We start from the raw sequence: 17500 nt of genomic DNA, 5'->3' as shown, positions 1-17500 counted from the left end.
AAAAATCTCAACCTAGTTTCAGGTTTCTTCCTCTTCTCAAAGTAGAGAAATCAGATTAAACGAAGACGAAGGACGTTACCTCAGCGTAGTTCCTAAGGGTTTCAAAATCCGCTTGTGAGAGAAACTGATTGTACAAGACACCTGGAAAACAAGGGAAGGCCAACATTAGCAGTCGTACAGCAATGAATTGTAAAACGCGTTGCTTGAGTAACGAGCTTCATCTGCATGGAAGTAACACCAAGGATAGTTAAGGAATAGAAATAAACGGATTATTTAGATGAGTTGTTCTTTTGGGACTACTTCCTTCATTCTGGCAGGATTGTTGGCGCAGGAGGCAACTAACGAGCAGTGAAGTCGCGCGGAGAATGGAAATAGGCGCTAGGATTTGACTGCGCCCCTCGCGATTGTCCGCGCGGCTTCGCCACTCGCTATTTGCCTGCAGTGCAGCTGCGCGGGCTACATTTTGTTTTTTCTGCTCTCGATTTCGAATTCAGAATGAACTGAGAAAACTAAATACAATTTCATATAAACTCTTGCTCTTTGGCTTATCATTAACGGCCGTTCATGTCTTATTCATTTTTTTGCTGAACGCTTTTATGGGGTCATTGTTTTTAGTGCGAGAACAGCAAGCGGCTGAAAGTCTGTGCTGTAGTTTTCTTAGTTTTAAAAACAATCAAAGGAAAAAAAAAAGAAAAAAACGACAAGAAACTGTATTATACAGAATCAGGATGGTCGTACTTCTTTTTACCATCGTTTTGAGGACCAAAACTAAACAATACATTTGAATGCATGACAGCTATATCTTACCTTCTGTGAACTTCATTCTACTCCTTTCCAATTCCCACAATCGGATCTGATCACTTATCGTGGGCGGAATGATGGGGGTCTAGGAAGATAACAAGTTGCATTCTTTTCTTTAACAACTACCAAGCCGTCAGAGGCTCAAAGGTTTTTCTTCCGAGGTGATATCGGCTTAACTGCCATTTTTTGCCTTGAGACTTTGTCTCAATACGCCATTATACTTAGTCAGAGATAATGAAATACCGCGAATTTCAAAGGCAATCGGCTAAAATTCTTTCGAACAAAGTGTAGGCTACCCTAGGCTCTAGTTTTTAAGTTTCAACTGTTAAGTCTTTTGTTTTTGGCTTGGGTACGTATAGAGCTAATCAGGCGTATCGAGCCGATAAAAATATGACTCAAAAATAGATAATGCCGAAAACTGATGGGCCACATTCCATCGGAGATCGAGAGTTCTTGGTTACAGACTTCTGACAGTCATTTCATTCACGGCCGCGCTTGTCAGAGGCATGGGTATCTTTTGGTGGCGTCACAAACTGCTCTGCAATGCAAACGGTCGTAACCCGTTCGACTCCTATATTCTAAAATTTCATTCTCCTCTCTACTTCCAGAGTTCTCCGAAAGAGAGAAGAAATCCTGGCACTTATCTGGACAATTTGAGTAATTGTCTCTTAAAGACACCTGAACAATTTTCAGGTTTCTAAAAGAGCCAATGCTTAAATTGTCCAGATAAGGAAGAATGGATCTATTTTCTCTTTCGGCTATAACCCGCAATTCAACTATACATTTATTTAATTCACAGAGTTCTTCCTTGGCTGGTCATGAGACATTCATTTCTGTACTTGTCTACCAGGCAGTGTACTGAAATTGAGAGGTGAATTTACATATTACTGATCCAAAGGTTTAAAACTGCATTGCCTCGGGTCCCCTTGTTGGGCCGCGGGAGAAATGAATTACAGTTTCTTGCACTCTACATGACAGTTACGGTCAACTAAACGCAAACTCTCTAAGAGAAATGGAAAATCATAAGATGTATTTCGTGTTGAGATTCAACTGTCAAAAAAGAAAAGATTCCAAATTTGATGTACTTTAACTAGAATTCTGTTACCTTCTTTAACATCTCTGGATGGGCTCGGGTCCGCAAGAAATGAAGAATCTGAAATAGATTAAATGTTCCCTCAAATCATGATCAGAATCATCATGATCATGATCATCATGTGGGAGGCGCGGTGGCCTCATGATTAGTGTGCTCGACTCCGGAGCGAATGGTCAGGGTTCGGGTCTTGGCCGGGGACATGGTGTTGTGTTCTTGGGCAAGACACTTAACTCCCACGGTGCCTCTCTCCACCCAGGTGTATAAATGGGTACCGGCGAAATGCTGGGGGTATCTCTGCGATTGACTAGCATCCCATCCTGGGGGGAGTAGAAATACCCCTAGTCGCTTCATGCCATGGAAACCGGGATAAGCTCCGGCCTGATGGGCCACTTGGCTCGTATGCAGACTTTACCTACCTACCTTACCTATCAAATCATGATCTAGGGGAAAAAGCTACGTCCCAAACCATCGCTGCAAAGTTTTGTGCCTTCAGTCTCGAATTGACGATGCAAAAACACTGATCTCCTCTCGCTCTGTGGTGGAGCATCCATGACAAGAAATCGGAAGGTCGTAGGTTCGACTCCAGCAAAGGAGCACTCGGATTTTTTCCGGCTATCCCCGAGTCCTAGCTCCTATGAGTATCCGATAGCTCAGTGGTAGAGCATCCGAACTAGAAATCGAAGGTCGTCGGTTCGACTCCAGCAAAGGAGCACTCGGATTTTTTCCGGCTATCCCGGAGTCCTAGCTCCTATGAGTATCCGATAGCTCAGTGGTAGAGCATCCGAACTAGAAATCGGAAGGTCGTCGGTTCGAATCCTGCTGGGAACAACAACTTCGATTTCTCCGCGTGTCCTCAACTGTTCATTTTTCTGAGTTAAAATTCACGATCTCCTCCACCACAATACTCGACGAAGCAAGTTTTCATTTTCGTAAAGAACCATAATCGGACGTTGCCCTCTGTAAGCGATTTTTGAGTGTAATTCCACCTACACAATGTATCCGGCTCGCACAATCCCATAATACACCTCTTTTACCCCCCCCCCCCCCCCCCCCCCGCGAACATTCTGCATAATTATTGCTTGTAATAGACCATTTTCGAATTCTCACAGCTGGACTGGATCTAGCATGAAATGGAGGCGAATGCGGGCAAATTAATTTGCATTTGAAAAGATTTGCCCGCATTAGCCTCCATTTCATGCTAGATCCAGTCCAGTCGTGAGAAGTCTCAAGAGAAATCGAAAACAATGCCTAATCAATTGTTTTGGTTTTTTTTTTGGGGGGGGGGGAAGGGGGTAAAAGAGGTGTATTATGGGATTTGTGCAAGCAGTGAATAAGTGAAAAGGTTGCACTGAATCTTTGATGGTAAAAGTTTTATTTTGGCTTTTACTCCAACCAACCTGCTCGGCAGATATACCACTTGCTAAGGCCTGAAGAAAATAAATTAAGAGGAAAGGTTTTATGGAACATTTGGTTATTTTTATCAGCTCAGTACTAGCTTAAAAGGACCTGAAGCATAGCAAGGCCAGGCCACCCCACCCCGAACTCTCTCTGCGAACCGCATGAGTTCTTTAATGTCCCAGGGAGTTTATGAACAAGTGTTCTGAGACGCCACCGGGGGTTTATCGAGAAAAGTCCAGCCTTTTGCAGTTGTTGAAGTAAAAGATAACACTTTTTTTTTTGAGCCTTTTAGACCCTAAATGTGGTTCTGGTGATAATTTAAACCCGTAGTCTGCGAAATATTCGCATAGGGACGAGGAGATTTCCCGCGCGTCTTCTTTTCAGAGCTCGTCGTTTGCAAGTGAACTCTTGCTCCACATGCCCTATGAAAAGCACACTGCTTCTACTTAGTAGACGGACACCTAACATATCAATGGGACAGCAACAACACAGAGTTATGAAACATTGTCTCTCGTATCGTCTGGAAATAATTGAATACATTACCTGTTGAACGCTATCTCTTGTAAGCACAGCTACGCACATATTGGGAAATCTACAACAGAAATGAGAAATGAGGTCCGTCATTAATAGCGCTCTGGTAAAATAACCAAAATAGTTTAAGACCTTGGCACAACGCGTTCCCAATATCGAGTATTAGTGAGCTTAAGCACGCGTGTTTTTGAGACGCGGACGGCAACCGGAAGAGACGGTTGCAAGTCAGTTCGATCGAAAGTTGTTTCGATCGAAGGTCGTTTCGATCGACAAAAGTCGATTCGATCGAAGACTAGAGTCAGTTCAATCGAAGACTGTAACTATTGCTTAAGTGTATTGAACTTACTATTTATCAAATCTGTTTGAAAATATTTGGTATATCGCTAAACGCCAAGGCGCATTTGCTTTCGTATTTTGGCGTGCGGAACTGTCTTGTGCGGAAAAGATGTGCAACGATGAGAAGCTATGATAATATGTTCCACGGATTCTGTTCCAAGTGTTTTCAACAGAGTTTAATCTCTTTTCGCTCGGTTCTCATTGAAAGTGACAATACTTGTTCGTTTCATCATGGTAATAAATTCTTAAACCCCGCGTTTCAGTGTACGCACGTTATAGCGAATAGCTCATTGAGCATTGCCGACCAGGAACTCCGAGAAAGAAACGCCGACAACAAAGGAAATCAATTGAACACCGCGTTTCCGCGTCGCGCATATTACTTCGCGCAATCATTACACAACACAAGAACTTTTATTATTTTATTAGAGCATGCGCGGGGTGTCTGTTGGAACAGACGTGTTTTTTGAGTAGGACATTTTCCCCTCCCTCCATCGCGTTTGTTGGGATGTTCAAGAGTCGAATTAAATGACGAAAACTAGAAAGAATAAAAGGGGAGACCGTGGGTCCTTGGAAGAATCGCCGAAGGAAGTGAAAAAACTGAACACTCAGTCTTCTCCATCTCAGAAAATCGAAGGAAATATGGCAGAAGGTGAAACCGCAACTTGCGATGCGTCCTTTCAAGAAGAACCAACGCTATCGCAATTGCGAGATATTTTAGTTAATCTGGAAAGCTCTGTGGCGGCAATATTGCAAGACAATGCTAATCTTACAGAAGAGCTCTCGCAATTTAGAGCGACTTTTCAGTCACATGGCCGCGACATTGAGCAACTTAAGACGAAGCTTGCGAAGGTCATAAGTGAAAATCAAACACTTAGGACTGAACTTGATCAAACGAGGAAAAAGTTAAAGGAGGAACAAGATGATACATCGAGAATGTAGGTGGAGCTGGATGAACTAGAGCAGTACAGTAGAAAGTCCTCGCTGGAAATTTACGGAATACCGGAATCGGCGTACGTGTCAACAGATGAAGCTGTGCTGAAATTGGCGAGAGCTCTGGACGTAGAAATATCTTCAACTGACATCGACATCTCACACAAAATCAAGCGGAAAGGTAAAACTTGTATCATTGTTAAATTCATCAGCCATAAAACTAAAACGAACGTGTACCAGAAGAGAACTAAACTGAAGAACATAGGTTTGACAGATATATTTCCTAGTTTTTCGAATACCACTTCGGCCGCTGAGTCATCACGTATTTTTATTAATGAAAGCTTGACAGCTTATAGACGAGGTCTCGTTGCCAGAGCAGCCAAAATGCGACAGGATAGCGCTATTCATAGCTTCTGGACTATCGACGGTAAGGTTTTCGTTAAAACGTCCCCAGAAGGGTCTCCGACCAGGATTGTTGATGAAAACGGCTTCAATAATTTATAACTGCCACCAGAAAATTTAGGTATCTCGATTATTATTATTATTATTATTATTATTATTATTATGCTTTGAAATGTCTTCTGCTTAAATCCTTTTTTTTTTTCTTTTGTCTTTGGGAGGGAGGGGGATGAAAGAGAGCTCGTTTAGAGCTTTTCGGCTCGAGAGGGTATATAACGCTATAAATTGAGGTTTTTCAGAAATCTATCTGTTGGCGTTCTGTATATTATTATTATTATTATATATATATTTTTTTGCTTTAACGTTGTCGTGTTTTTGTTTATCTTTTTTTACTGACTTCTTTGCATGCAAGAGAAACTAAGGTGTGGTATTATTTCTTTAAATGTACGGGGATTGAGGGATCAAATCAAGAGGCGAAGTATTTTTTCGTATTTAAGCGATCAAAAGGCAATTTTCTCAGTGTTTTTTACAAGAAACTTATTCAAATTCAAATGACGAAGTGCTATGGAAAGCTGAATGGGGAGGTGATATCGTGTTTTCTCACGGCTCTTGTCATAGCAGAGGTGTCGGTATTTTAATTGACCCAAAAGTCAAAGGAAAAATAGAGTTGCTATTTCAGGACAACTCTGGAAGAATAGTCTTGATTACCTCACAAATAAACGGTCTAAAGGTATCTCTTTGTAATATATATGCTCCAAACAATTCGGAAGATCAGCTTCGGTTCCTGCAGGAATTAAACTATTGTTTAATAAACAAAGCGGATATCACAACACTAATAGTTGGAGGCGACTGGAATTGTGCGCTCACGAAAAAGGACAAAAGTGGTGGAGCCCCGTGGAAACCAACCACATACTGTAACTCCCTGTTAATTACGATGGTCATTTTCGACCTTATGGATATTCAAAGAATTCGTCATCCAAATGCGAAGAAATTCTCCTACGTGTCAAAAGCACTGAAGATGAGATCACGAATAGATTTTTTTCTAACTTCCAAAAATTTGAAAAACTTTGTAAGAAAGGTCGACATACAACCCTCTATCGCACCGGATCACAATTTAATATATCTGTTGTTGACATGGACAAAAGAAAATCCCAGAGGACCAGGGTTGTGGAAATTCAATAACTCTTTACTAACTGAAGAGTATAGCGCTAAGATTCGTGAATTGTGCCCAATGTTCCGCGAAAAACTCTCTTATGTTGAAGATAAGCGACTTTTCTGGGAAATGCTCAAGATGGAAATCCGGAATGTTACAATCTCCTTTACCAAAGGAAAGGCGAGTTTGGTTAGAAAACATGAAAGAGAAATAAAGGAGCGATTGGATAAGTTGGATAAAAAAATATGTCATAGCGCTGATTTGAATAACGGTGATCAAGAACTAAATGAATATGACGAACTTAAGAATGAACTTAAACTAATCTATGAAGTGAAAAGTACAGCGACTATATTTAGAGCTAAGTGTAACTGGGTTGAAAACGGAGAGAAAGCGACCAAGTATTTTTTCAACGTAGAAAAAAGGAATTACAACCGAAAGGTCATTAATGAAATTGAAACCGAGGAGGGCGCATCCATAAAGGATAATAAGGAAATTTTGGCGAAAATTGAACAATATTATAGTGATCTTTATCGGTCCAAAATATTACCGGATCATCCACAGGAAAGTTTTAAGAAGTTTACAAAGAATGTAGAAATGCCAAAACTTTCAGACGAGGAAAAGGTGTCTTTAGAGGGTTACCTGACATTTGAAGAGTGTCAGAAGATATCAGAAACCTTACCAAATGAAAAATCACCCGGCGAAGATGGATTTACGGCGGAATTTTATAAACAATTCTTTGATTTGGTGGGGTGTGATCTTGTTGAAGGCCTTAATGCTGCCTACGATATTGGGCAACTGTCAAGATCTCAGCGCAGAGGTGTGATCACTCTATTACCCAAAGGGGATGAGTCATTAACACATTTATATAACTGAAGGCCTCCACAGACTAGGGATTTAGTTGTCGACAACTATTTGTGATCGACAACTAAAAAGTTATCGACAACTAAAAAACGTAGTCTGTGGCACAAGTTGTCGACAACTAAACCCCAAATTATTAGTTGTCGAAACTAAGCAGTTTCCCTTTTCGAAAAGGGAAACTGGTTTAGTTGTCGATAACTTTTTAGTTGTCGATCACAAATAGTTGTCGACAACTAAATCCCTAGTCTGTGGAGGCCCTGAAGACCAATAACATTATTGATTGTTGATTACAAAATTGCATCTAAAGCTATAGCGAAGAGAATTGAACCAATCCTAAACAAACTTGTCCATTCAGATCAAACTGGATTCGTTAAAGGAAGGTTTATTGGAGAGAACATCAGACTGATTAGTGACATTATGGAACAAACAAAAAAACTAAATAGTACAGGGGTTCTCATCTCGGTAGACTTTCAGAAAGCTTTTGATTCCCTTGAGTGGTCCTGTATCCAGTCAGCTTTAGAGGGGTATAATTTCGGTAAGGGAATTGTTAAGTGGATTCAATTGTTTTACAAGGATATAGAGAGTGCAGTTATGAACAATGGATATTTGACAAGTTGGTTTAAGCCTTTAAGAGGAGTGAGGCAAGGGTGCCCTCTTTCACCATATTTATTTATTTTGACTGTCGAAATTCTAACTATATTCGACAAGATACAAATATAAAAGAAATAGTTATCTTTGGAAATGAAATCAAGCTGACCCAGTTCGGTGATGACACCAATCTCTTTTGTCGTGACCTTGACTCAGTCAGTGGAGTTCTTAACAAAGTTAATATTTTCAGTAAATTTTCAGGGTTGCACCTTAATATTGGTAAAAAAAAAGGCAATGTGGCTTGGAAGATGGTCAAACAATAAAACAAGACCTCTGGAGATGAAATGGGTGCGAGAACCGACTAAAATATTGGGAATTTAAGTATCTCAGGCTTATAATGAGAAAGGAAATGACCAACTTAACTTTAAACTTAAAATACAGAAAATGCAGTCTAAACTTGATATTTGGAATTCTAGAGCTTTGACACTATATGGCAAGGTATTAATTGCAAAATCCTTAGGTTTGTCGTCTTTGATATATTCAGCATCTATAGTTAACGTTCCTACAGATATTCCTGCTAATGTAACAAGTAGACTCTTTAAATTTCTTTGGAAAAATAAAAGAGATAAAATTAAACGGGATGCTATGTATCAAGAATATGACAAAGGCGGCTTGCGAATGATAGATGTTGATGTAATGTTCAAGTCATTAAGGTTAGCATGGATACCCAGGCTGTTACAAAATACTAACAGCAATTGGAAAACTGTTCCTGAGCATTTCTTTCGAAAATGTGGTAGTCTTCGCTTTCTGTTAAGGTGTAACTACCATACTAAATACTTAGTAGGCCTACCAAAATTTTATAGGGACGCTCTTTCTTTCTTCTCCGAACTTAAATCTCTTTATAATTATAATTATAGCAAAGAAAATCTCCTGTTTAACAACCAGGATATTCTAATAGATGGTAAACCTTTTTTTCTTAAGGAGTGGTTTTTGAAAGGTGTTGTTTCAGTTACCGGTAATAATCTGTTTCATGAATCAGCCCGCTACCTTACCTTTCAAGAATTTCTTTCGAAGTATAATTGTAAATCAAATTTTCTGGAGTATTATCAAGTTTTAAGCGCAATACCAAGCTCTATGTCTAAAAAAGTGGGAGAGATGGATAACACGAGCGTGGAGGGTTTTGTCCAAGGGGCCCCATCTTTTATGCTAGATGAGAACATCGTGTTAAATTTAGAGAAATTAAAATGTCGAAATTTTTATTGGCTCTTGAATTTTAAACTACACCAGTCAACTCCAGCTGGCTTACAGCGTTGGAATAAAATACTTCCAATTGACAGTGCTTCATGGGGAGAATGTTTTAAGATGTCATATAAAACATGTAAGGAAACTAAGTTAAGAGAATTTAAATTTAAACTTCTTCACTGAATTGTAGTGACCAAAAAGGAATTGAAAAGATTTGGAATTAAAAGTGAAAGTGACTGCTTGTATTGCGGTGAATCAGATTCCATAGACCACACTTTTCTTGACTGCCAATTTACCTTGTCTTTTACTCTTTAAGTGGTGGGGTCGTTTAATGCCACAAACAATACCAGTTTCAATCCAGAACCTAAGGAAATAGGGTTTGGCTTGTTTAAGCAATGCCTTGCTGGGCATGAGGCTGTGAGAAAGTTTAACTATACTTCTTTATACATGATGTATTACATTTATTCAAACAAGCTAAAAGAGAGCTCGATTATTTTATCTGAATTTGTTAATAAGATTAATTTTAAATACAAGGTTGAGAAATTTACATGATTTAATTTACTTTATTCGCCCTCTTTGATTAATCACTCAGTTCTCGTGCATGTCAGATCATTATTTGTATTTGTTTTCTTTTCTTTTTTTATATATATGTATCTTGTGCAATGTAAACTTCTTTTATGTTAAATAAATTACAAAAAAAACCTGTAGTTTTTATAAACATTTACTCTTCGATCGAACTGACTTTTGGTTTCGATCGAAACGAACTTCAATCGAAACGACCTTCGATCGAACTGACTTGCTACCGAAGAGACGATTCGTGTGTCGGGACAGTGGTGTCTTCCAGATTTTCATACTAATCACCTCTAATGGAGAAAAGATACTTAGCAATGTAAATGTGGTTGTGTGAAGTCAAATTAAAAGGAAAAACAGCTCACTTCCGGTTGCCGTCTGCGTCTAAAAAACGCGCGTGCTTAAGCTCCAAATTAGGGAGAAAAAGAAAGAAAATAGTGGCGGGGTATTCTGAAGTTGCTCCGAGACTCGTGGAAGCGTTTAAACAACACTCCTGGCCAAAACATTTGGAAACACCCATTTTCACTCCTTTTTGGGTATATTTTCTTTAAGCTACATCTAATTCCCACCCATAACTACAGCCTTGCGAAATTTCTACCGAACTCTCCCTAAACAACGTTGAAGACTATACCTTGCACAACACTTCGAACCCAAAATAATTCAGAGAGGAGGGGGGGGGGGGGGGGGGAAACTATGGAACTGTTACATCAGAGTTAAAAACATGTATTTTCTGTGAAAAAGGAGAAACTATTTCAAATGTTTTGGTCAGGATTGTAGCTTCAGGTGACAATAATATATTACTGGCCACTATACTGCTAGGACAGAGATTGTTAGAATGGAGTATTTTCACTGTTGTAATGACAGAGATTGTATTAATGAACTAGCTCTCACTGATAAATGAAATGAAGAGATTTATTTTTTTATTGTAATAAATAATTTAAAAAGAAATTACTGCATTTCTAACATTAAAGAACGCACACCTGCAGAGTATTTCGGCAAACAGTCCAACCAGAGCAACTTGCAGAGAAGACCCTATGAGGAAGGAAAGCGAAAAAGCATTATGCTAAGGATGATGCCTTCCTAGAAATTTTAGGGTTGATGGAATGTCAACTTACTGTTGTTCTTTAAAACATACCTGTATAGGCGTAAAGACGATAATTTGTTTCCACAACTATAAAGCCCTTCTGATCTGTATTAGTAATGGCCGAGCTACCTGCAACAGGTCACAACACTGCATGTAACAAAGTTTGATTTACATCTGCCATTGAACAGCTTTAAGAATACCGTACATGTACTATTACTGGATCATGGAATGCCTGCAGTTCCCTTTAATGTGACTATGCCTTCTTTTTAATTTACTTAAAACCTTATCAATATGTTACTACACAATACAATACATTAGAAAACAGTCGTAAGAAAATACCCGCGCTGACTGGTTAAAAATCGTGTTTCTATAACTCGATGGGGACACCTAGTGATGGCGTGAGCAAAGAGAATTTACATTTTGATAATTAGAGTTAACAAGTTGTTTTCCTTTTTCTCGTCGCGTTGTTTTCTAAAAGAAATAAAAAACATGTACTCCGTTTTTCTATTGAGTTATAGAAACACGAGTGAAAGTTTGGGAGAACTTGAAGAAGCTGTGGAAACACTCGCCTGTGGCTCGTGTTCCCACAGCATTTCTCGTTCTCCCAAACTTTCACTCGTGTTTCTACAACTTGACAGAAACACGGTACATGTTTTCTATTTCTTAAATACAATACTTAAATGACCACTCCACGTAGGGGCTTTTCAGGCTTAATGAAACACAATAAACGAAATGACATAAAACAACAACAGCAACAACTGTAAAGAATCCCAACTGGCTGGAGGCAAACCAGTTGACTGTTTACAAGTGAGGCAGACAAGTTAAACCAGGGACCAACATTAACAAATTCAATAAGTGGTCAAAACGAGTCTTGAACCTGGAAACTCTGAATCTCAAGGCAAGCGTCCTAACCACTGGGCCGCACTGCTTAAATTCCAGACAGTGTGGCCCAGTGGTTGTTCCACCACCAAAAAGACCAAAACAATATGTTAAATGCTTCATACTGCATGGGCATGTGAAAAGAACACTGTTTTCAGCACCACCTCCACAACTGGCAGGTACGGATAGGTTAAACATAAATATTGCATGCAGTCGTCCCCACAGATTCCTACCTATTCCTGCTGATGTCAGGTTGATTGCTAGTCTTGTTGGATAATACCTTCGTGACTTCCGCTGAAAGTATGCATTATACTTGATTAATGGGAAATCTGCAGAATAAGTAAGTAAATAATTGTACACAAACCTGTGCAATATATAAATATGACTGCAACATAAAATAATAATGATTTCTTGCCTACACTGTAGAAGGCTCACAAAGAACATGAATGTATTATCGGCACATCTGTAATTAACTACATTACTTGCACAGTTATGCTTGTGTATGGATAGGCTACAAAAACCAAACTTGAGTTACCTTTCTTTGAAACACTAGGCCAAACTCCCTCAAATGTTGAAGAAATTTAAACTGTGATTCACTCATTCCCTCTGTAGAATAGTCCTTATTGAAAAAAGAAAATCCCCTCAGTCAAATTTCGAAATGACAGCTTTAGAAGACAATCAGAGATAACAGAGAAAATGGAGACAATGGTGATGGCAACAAGGCACTTTGAATTCTGAAACGAGGAGTAATAATGTAATAATATGCTGAATGGCTTGAAGTGCCCCATGCGATAAAAAAAAAAAATCACCTTTTTTTTTCAGATTTTGAAAGATTAGTGTGTTTGCTTAACACCTGACTGACAAAATTTTGGGCATTGACTTTCATCCAAAGGCCATTTACTTTGAGTGTAAGTTTTGGATTTCATGGTCCGCCATTACTCATGTTCAAAACTGACTGATTGGACCTCAGAGGGTTGGATCCAGGGAAAAATGACGTCATTTACTCACTAGTTTAAAATTTCAGAGTGCGCATACAGCTTCTTACATACGCAAAATGCGAGTTTAAAAGTCCAAAAGCCCAAAACACCTGCGCTGCATATTAATTATGTGGCATACACATGCACTGCATTCTTAAGCTAGTGAGCCTTTGACGTCATTTTCTCCATGATCCAGCTCTCTCAAGATCTTAAAGTTAGTAATGGCGGACCATTAAATAGGAAAATTCCTGTTAAAATGAGCAGGTGTCTTTCTGAAATCAAGGCTTAAAACTTTGGTTGCTTAGGGTTAACATACCGGTAGCTTTGAAATCCAAAGAAAAACAACAATTGATTTTTTTTATCAGTGGCACTTTAAATATCTTGCTTAATTAATATGCTTCCAATACATTCTTAAACTCCACATGGATGTATTTTAATACCATGATGTACAATAGTTCAAAAATTGAGTACCTTTCCAAGGGTTTCAAAGCTAATCTGGAACAGAAATGAAAGACACTCCACAAGATCCATGCCTCGTGCCTAAAATGGTGATGGAAAACAAGACAATTTAAAGACACTCAAAGAAAGGAGGTAGTGTTACATGAGAGTTATGCTGCAGTAGACGGTTGTTTAAAAAAAAGGCAACATAGCAAATTGTACAACAAATGCATTTTAAATAAAGTATGTGTACATTAAAAGTGCAAGTTATGAAGTTAGAAGTTAGGTTAAACCCTCGCAAAGAAATTATACATTTACATTAGGGTACCTCAACTGTCTCAAGGTACTGTAGCATAAAGTACCACACTTGTGAAGCTGTGTCCATCAAAAGAAACTGGAATCCTGCTGGACTTATAACAGGTGTGCTGCCTGGAGTCTCACTAAATAAAATAGCAGATCAATCAATAATAATTATGTTATTAATCAACTGATCACTGAGCCAGTCAAGCAGATATTAGATATTCAACCAGTCTGTTGGTTGGTTGAACTGTCAGTCAGTCAGTCTGTGACCTACCATCTGTTAACTGATCCCGTCTGTAAGTCAGTCCTGAAGTCACTCGCTCAGCCAGTAAGTAAGTCAGTCAATCAGTCATCCAGTCAATCAGGCAGTCAGTCAGCCAGTTAACCAGCCAGTTATTCAGTCAGTCAACCAGTTATTCAGTCAGCCAACAGTCAGTATGTCATCCAGTCAGTCACACAACTCATACAGTTAAGTCAGCCAGCCAGCCAGTTATTCAGTCAGCCAACAGTCAGCAAGTCATCCAGTCAGTCACACAACTTATACAGTAAAGTCAGTCAGCCATTCATTAATTTAGCCAATTCCCATGCAGCCAGCAAGTGACCCAGTCAGGTGAGCCAATAAGCCAGAAAGTCAATCAGTCAAAAATATTTAGGCGCTAACCATTTCATTAGTCCTGAGAGAACTAACACCTTGACAACATCCTGACTGACTGCTGCTTTCTCATCTGTTGCAGTACAACCAGTCATGAAATGAAGAACAGCCTGCAGAAAAAAAGAACATGATATTACATGTAGAACGATGGAAGTGGTGATTGCATTGATGCAACATGAAAGTTAACACAGGAGAGAGCTACAACAAGTTGCAAAATTGTTGTGACACTTTCATTAAAAAAACACCTTTTATAGCTTCCAATACCTGCTGTATCTAGAATTTAAACCTTTCCCATTTCACTTCCCCTCTCCCCCTGTCAATGTTGACTGCTTAAGTTTCCAACAGTTGTTTGTCTTGCTAGCAACAATGATAAGGGGGAGAGGGGGGCTGCAGTGTGAGAGATAATAGGTAAAATAATTAATAATGCCCCAAGAAGGTGAAGTGTCTCCACTATTTTTGCAACTTGTTGTAGCATTCTACAAGTCGGCCAGTGTTGGTCAGCATAATTAATGCAAAGAGAAACTCAACATCTCGGTAGTTGTGAATAGGTAGCTCATTCATATTCTTTTTGGGAAATTTCTCTGAATTGTCTCATGATGACAAAGTGTGGTGACTCATAGCATCTGTATACCTCCCATCTTTCCATGCTGTATTCATCAAGGAAGGGAATGCCACGCGCATGCTTGTCCTTCTCTGGTTGATCACCTGATCCTATCCAGGGATTTCCACTAAAACAATGAAAAAGAGGGTAATATTGTGTATTTTGTTTTCAAAATATCCAGATTATGCTCCGCTGCACAGACACATACATGTACAAATAAAATACCAAAAGATCTGGAAAGAAGCAGACTAACAACAATTTTTATAAAAGTGACGACACGTTGTTATTTATCTTTGTTTAGCATATTATAAATTCAAATGTAACTTCAAATTAATTCTACTTTCAACTGAAGATGGTCGTTGCACGACCGAAACATGTCTTTAATTTCAAATGTGTCGTCACTTTTATACAAATAAAATAAAATTAAATATTGCTAGTGCTAATCACCCTTACTTGCAGTCGAGGACTGAAATGCGAAGGGCGCGGCTCACGACATCGGACTGAAAGCATACAAAGGCGCCTCTGGCTGCCGCTATACAGTCCATGTTTGATGTTGGAGCACAGCACCACAGCTAGATGTTAATTAGCTGTGAGTCAATTTTGATGAGAGAGGAAAACCGGAGTACCCGGAGAAAATTACACCTGTATATAAAAGAGCTAATAAATTCCAACCAGAAGCACATGACCTTAATTGCAACTCTTTTCCTAGAAACAAAGCTGGGGATTTTAGGACAACAACTTTTGTGCCCAAATGCATGTATGAACAAAAATAAGATCAAAGATGCATGAACTCAAAAAACCCCAGCTCTGAAGAAGAGTTTAAAAATGCTTCAAGGTCTTAACTGTATGCTTCAACAGATCCAATCTTTTTAGTCAAGACCTCAACAGAATCTTGAAACTCATTAATAATTCATAACTTGAGTCCACCAATCAACAGCTGTATACCAGGTCACATGGATGCATCTGGACACCCAATGAAAAACTAGATGAGTGCTTTAAGCCATAAACAATACTGTAAACCATCCGAGAGGGATATCGTCCACCTGACTTATTTTCAACCTCCTGCACAAACTTGGATAGCCAGTAGTTTAGACTTTTGGCATTCATGTTTTCAATGCTTTCAGTCAACTCTTGCACATGCACACCATGTCTTCACCTTTGAACAGTCCGTCTGGCTCAATAGTTCAAATCTTGAGCACTCTTTGGTCTTGCCATTCTCAAAAAATCTACAATGTATATCATCCATTTGTTCTAAACCGCAGATTTCGGAACAGAAATGATAACACACTCCTTTTCTGCGTCAAAAGTTTTGAGGAAACCTTGAACTTGACTCATCCATGTGGCACAAACAACTGATTATGGTAAACACTAAATTAAACTGGATAACTCCCAAATGACACTTTCCATCCAAACCGTTTTTATCATTCATACCGGTTGCTATTGTTTAATTAACGAAAAAACAAAACAACGATAAATTACAATAGTTGGCCACTTGCTTAAGAAGCTATACCAAAAACTCATGCTTCATGCCTCATCAGGGTATCCAGGCACCTTGAAACAATAAAAGTACTCAGCCTTCGGCCTTGTGCTTTCATCTGTTTCTCCGTGTCTGGATACCCCGATGAAGCACTTGCTCGTTTTTGATATATTATTACTCGAAATTCAAAGAGGAAGCTTAATTTGTCATGCAACAGCTCTACAAAGACAAAACTATGCCACACATACAGAAACAGTTGCTAACGACAATGAATAGGGTGCACAATGTTTGCTAAATGAGAAGAAATTTAAATTAAGTACCAGGTACTCTAGAAAGAGCTGGCTGGCCAGGTGCCCCAGAATCAATTTAACAATGTTACTGCCGATGGGTTGGCTCAGATTGTGGGAGGTCGTGAGTTCAACTCTGGCCAGACTAACACTCAGGTTCTTTAAATAACCGAGGAGATAGTGCTGCAAATGGTAATTAGGCTTTCAAGTCTTCTCAGATAAGGACTACTAGCCTGCTCAAGGGATATTGGACTTCATTAATTTTCCAACCTCGGTTATTGCATTTCTCGTGTTCTGATTGGTACACTCAATCAGCTCATATGCCTTAGTTTGACCTTATATGGTCAATGATAGCGCTAAGCGTTGCTAAACTAAAAGGTTTTTTTTGCTGGAAAGTGAAATTTCTCTCTGAAAAAAGCAAAACAAACCCCATTTTTTTGGAAAGTTTGGATCAATTCCAATGCTTAGAAGTATGCGAAAAGGTAAAAAATGTTTTTGTGACAAGCCAGCGTCTGTCTGACCACCAGGTATTACACAACATCGCATCCCTTTATCAATTTTTTTTCGATTTCACTAGGATTTTCTCCCTTTTTTCGCTCGTATTTTATACTTCCAAACTTTTGAAGTTTAAGGAATTTAATAAAACAATAATTATTATTCCATAATTTCACACTTAATTGTTGGATATGAGACTGGTTATAGCCAACTCGGCGCTATGCACCCTGTTGGCTATTTACCATCTCATACCAAACGCATGCTCATGGAATAATAATAATAATAATAATAATATTACTGTTAAATTAACTGCAAGGCCCTTTCTCACAATCCTTGGTCATAAGTTAGGGAGCTTCTCCAAATGAATATCAGAAATTTTGGCCTCCGATGTCGCTATCAGCATTTTCCGAT

General features: G+C 39.0%; 1 protein-coding gene across 1 annotated transcript in view; it reads right to left on the bottom strand.

Annotated features, from left to right (window-relative positions):
* LOC137993151 (general transcription factor IIH subunit 4-like) overlaps window positions 1-17500 on the bottom strand; it is a 26361-nt gene that overhangs the window by 1109 nt on the left and 7752 nt on the right. Inside the window, exons 4-16 of the mRNA XM_068838838.1 lie at window positions 14861-14957; window positions 14239-14339; window positions 13606-13717; window positions 13311-13379; window positions 12398-12481; window positions 12096-12156; window positions 11035-11112; window positions 10880-10931; window positions 3836-3884; window positions 3292-3321; window positions 1907-1954; window positions 808-886; window positions 80-141 (exon numbers count right to left, since the gene is read on the bottom strand). Of these exons, the coding sequence (XP_068694939.1) occupies window positions 80-141; window positions 808-886; window positions 1907-1954; window positions 3292-3321; window positions 3836-3884; window positions 10880-10931; window positions 11035-11112; window positions 12096-12156; window positions 12398-12481; window positions 13311-13379; window positions 13606-13717; window positions 14239-14339; window positions 14861-14957 (922 nt within the window). The remainder of the gene's footprint in view (window positions 1-79; window positions 142-807; window positions 887-1906; window positions 1955-3291; window positions 3322-3835; window positions 3885-10879; window positions 10932-11034; window positions 11113-12095; window positions 12157-12397; window positions 12482-13310; window positions 13380-13605; window positions 13718-14238; window positions 14340-14860; window positions 14958-17500) is intronic.

Source organism: Montipora foliosa, chromosome 2 (genome assembly GCF_036669935.1).
Source record: "Montipora foliosa isolate CH-2021 chromosome 2, ASM3666993v2, whole genome shotgun sequence".
Lineage (NCBI taxonomy): Eukaryota > Metazoa > Cnidaria > Anthozoa > Scleractinia > Acroporidae > Montipora > Montipora foliosa.
The sequence above is the reverse complement of the archived record's forward strand: the minus strand, read 5'-3'. Positions and strand labels throughout refer to the sequence as shown.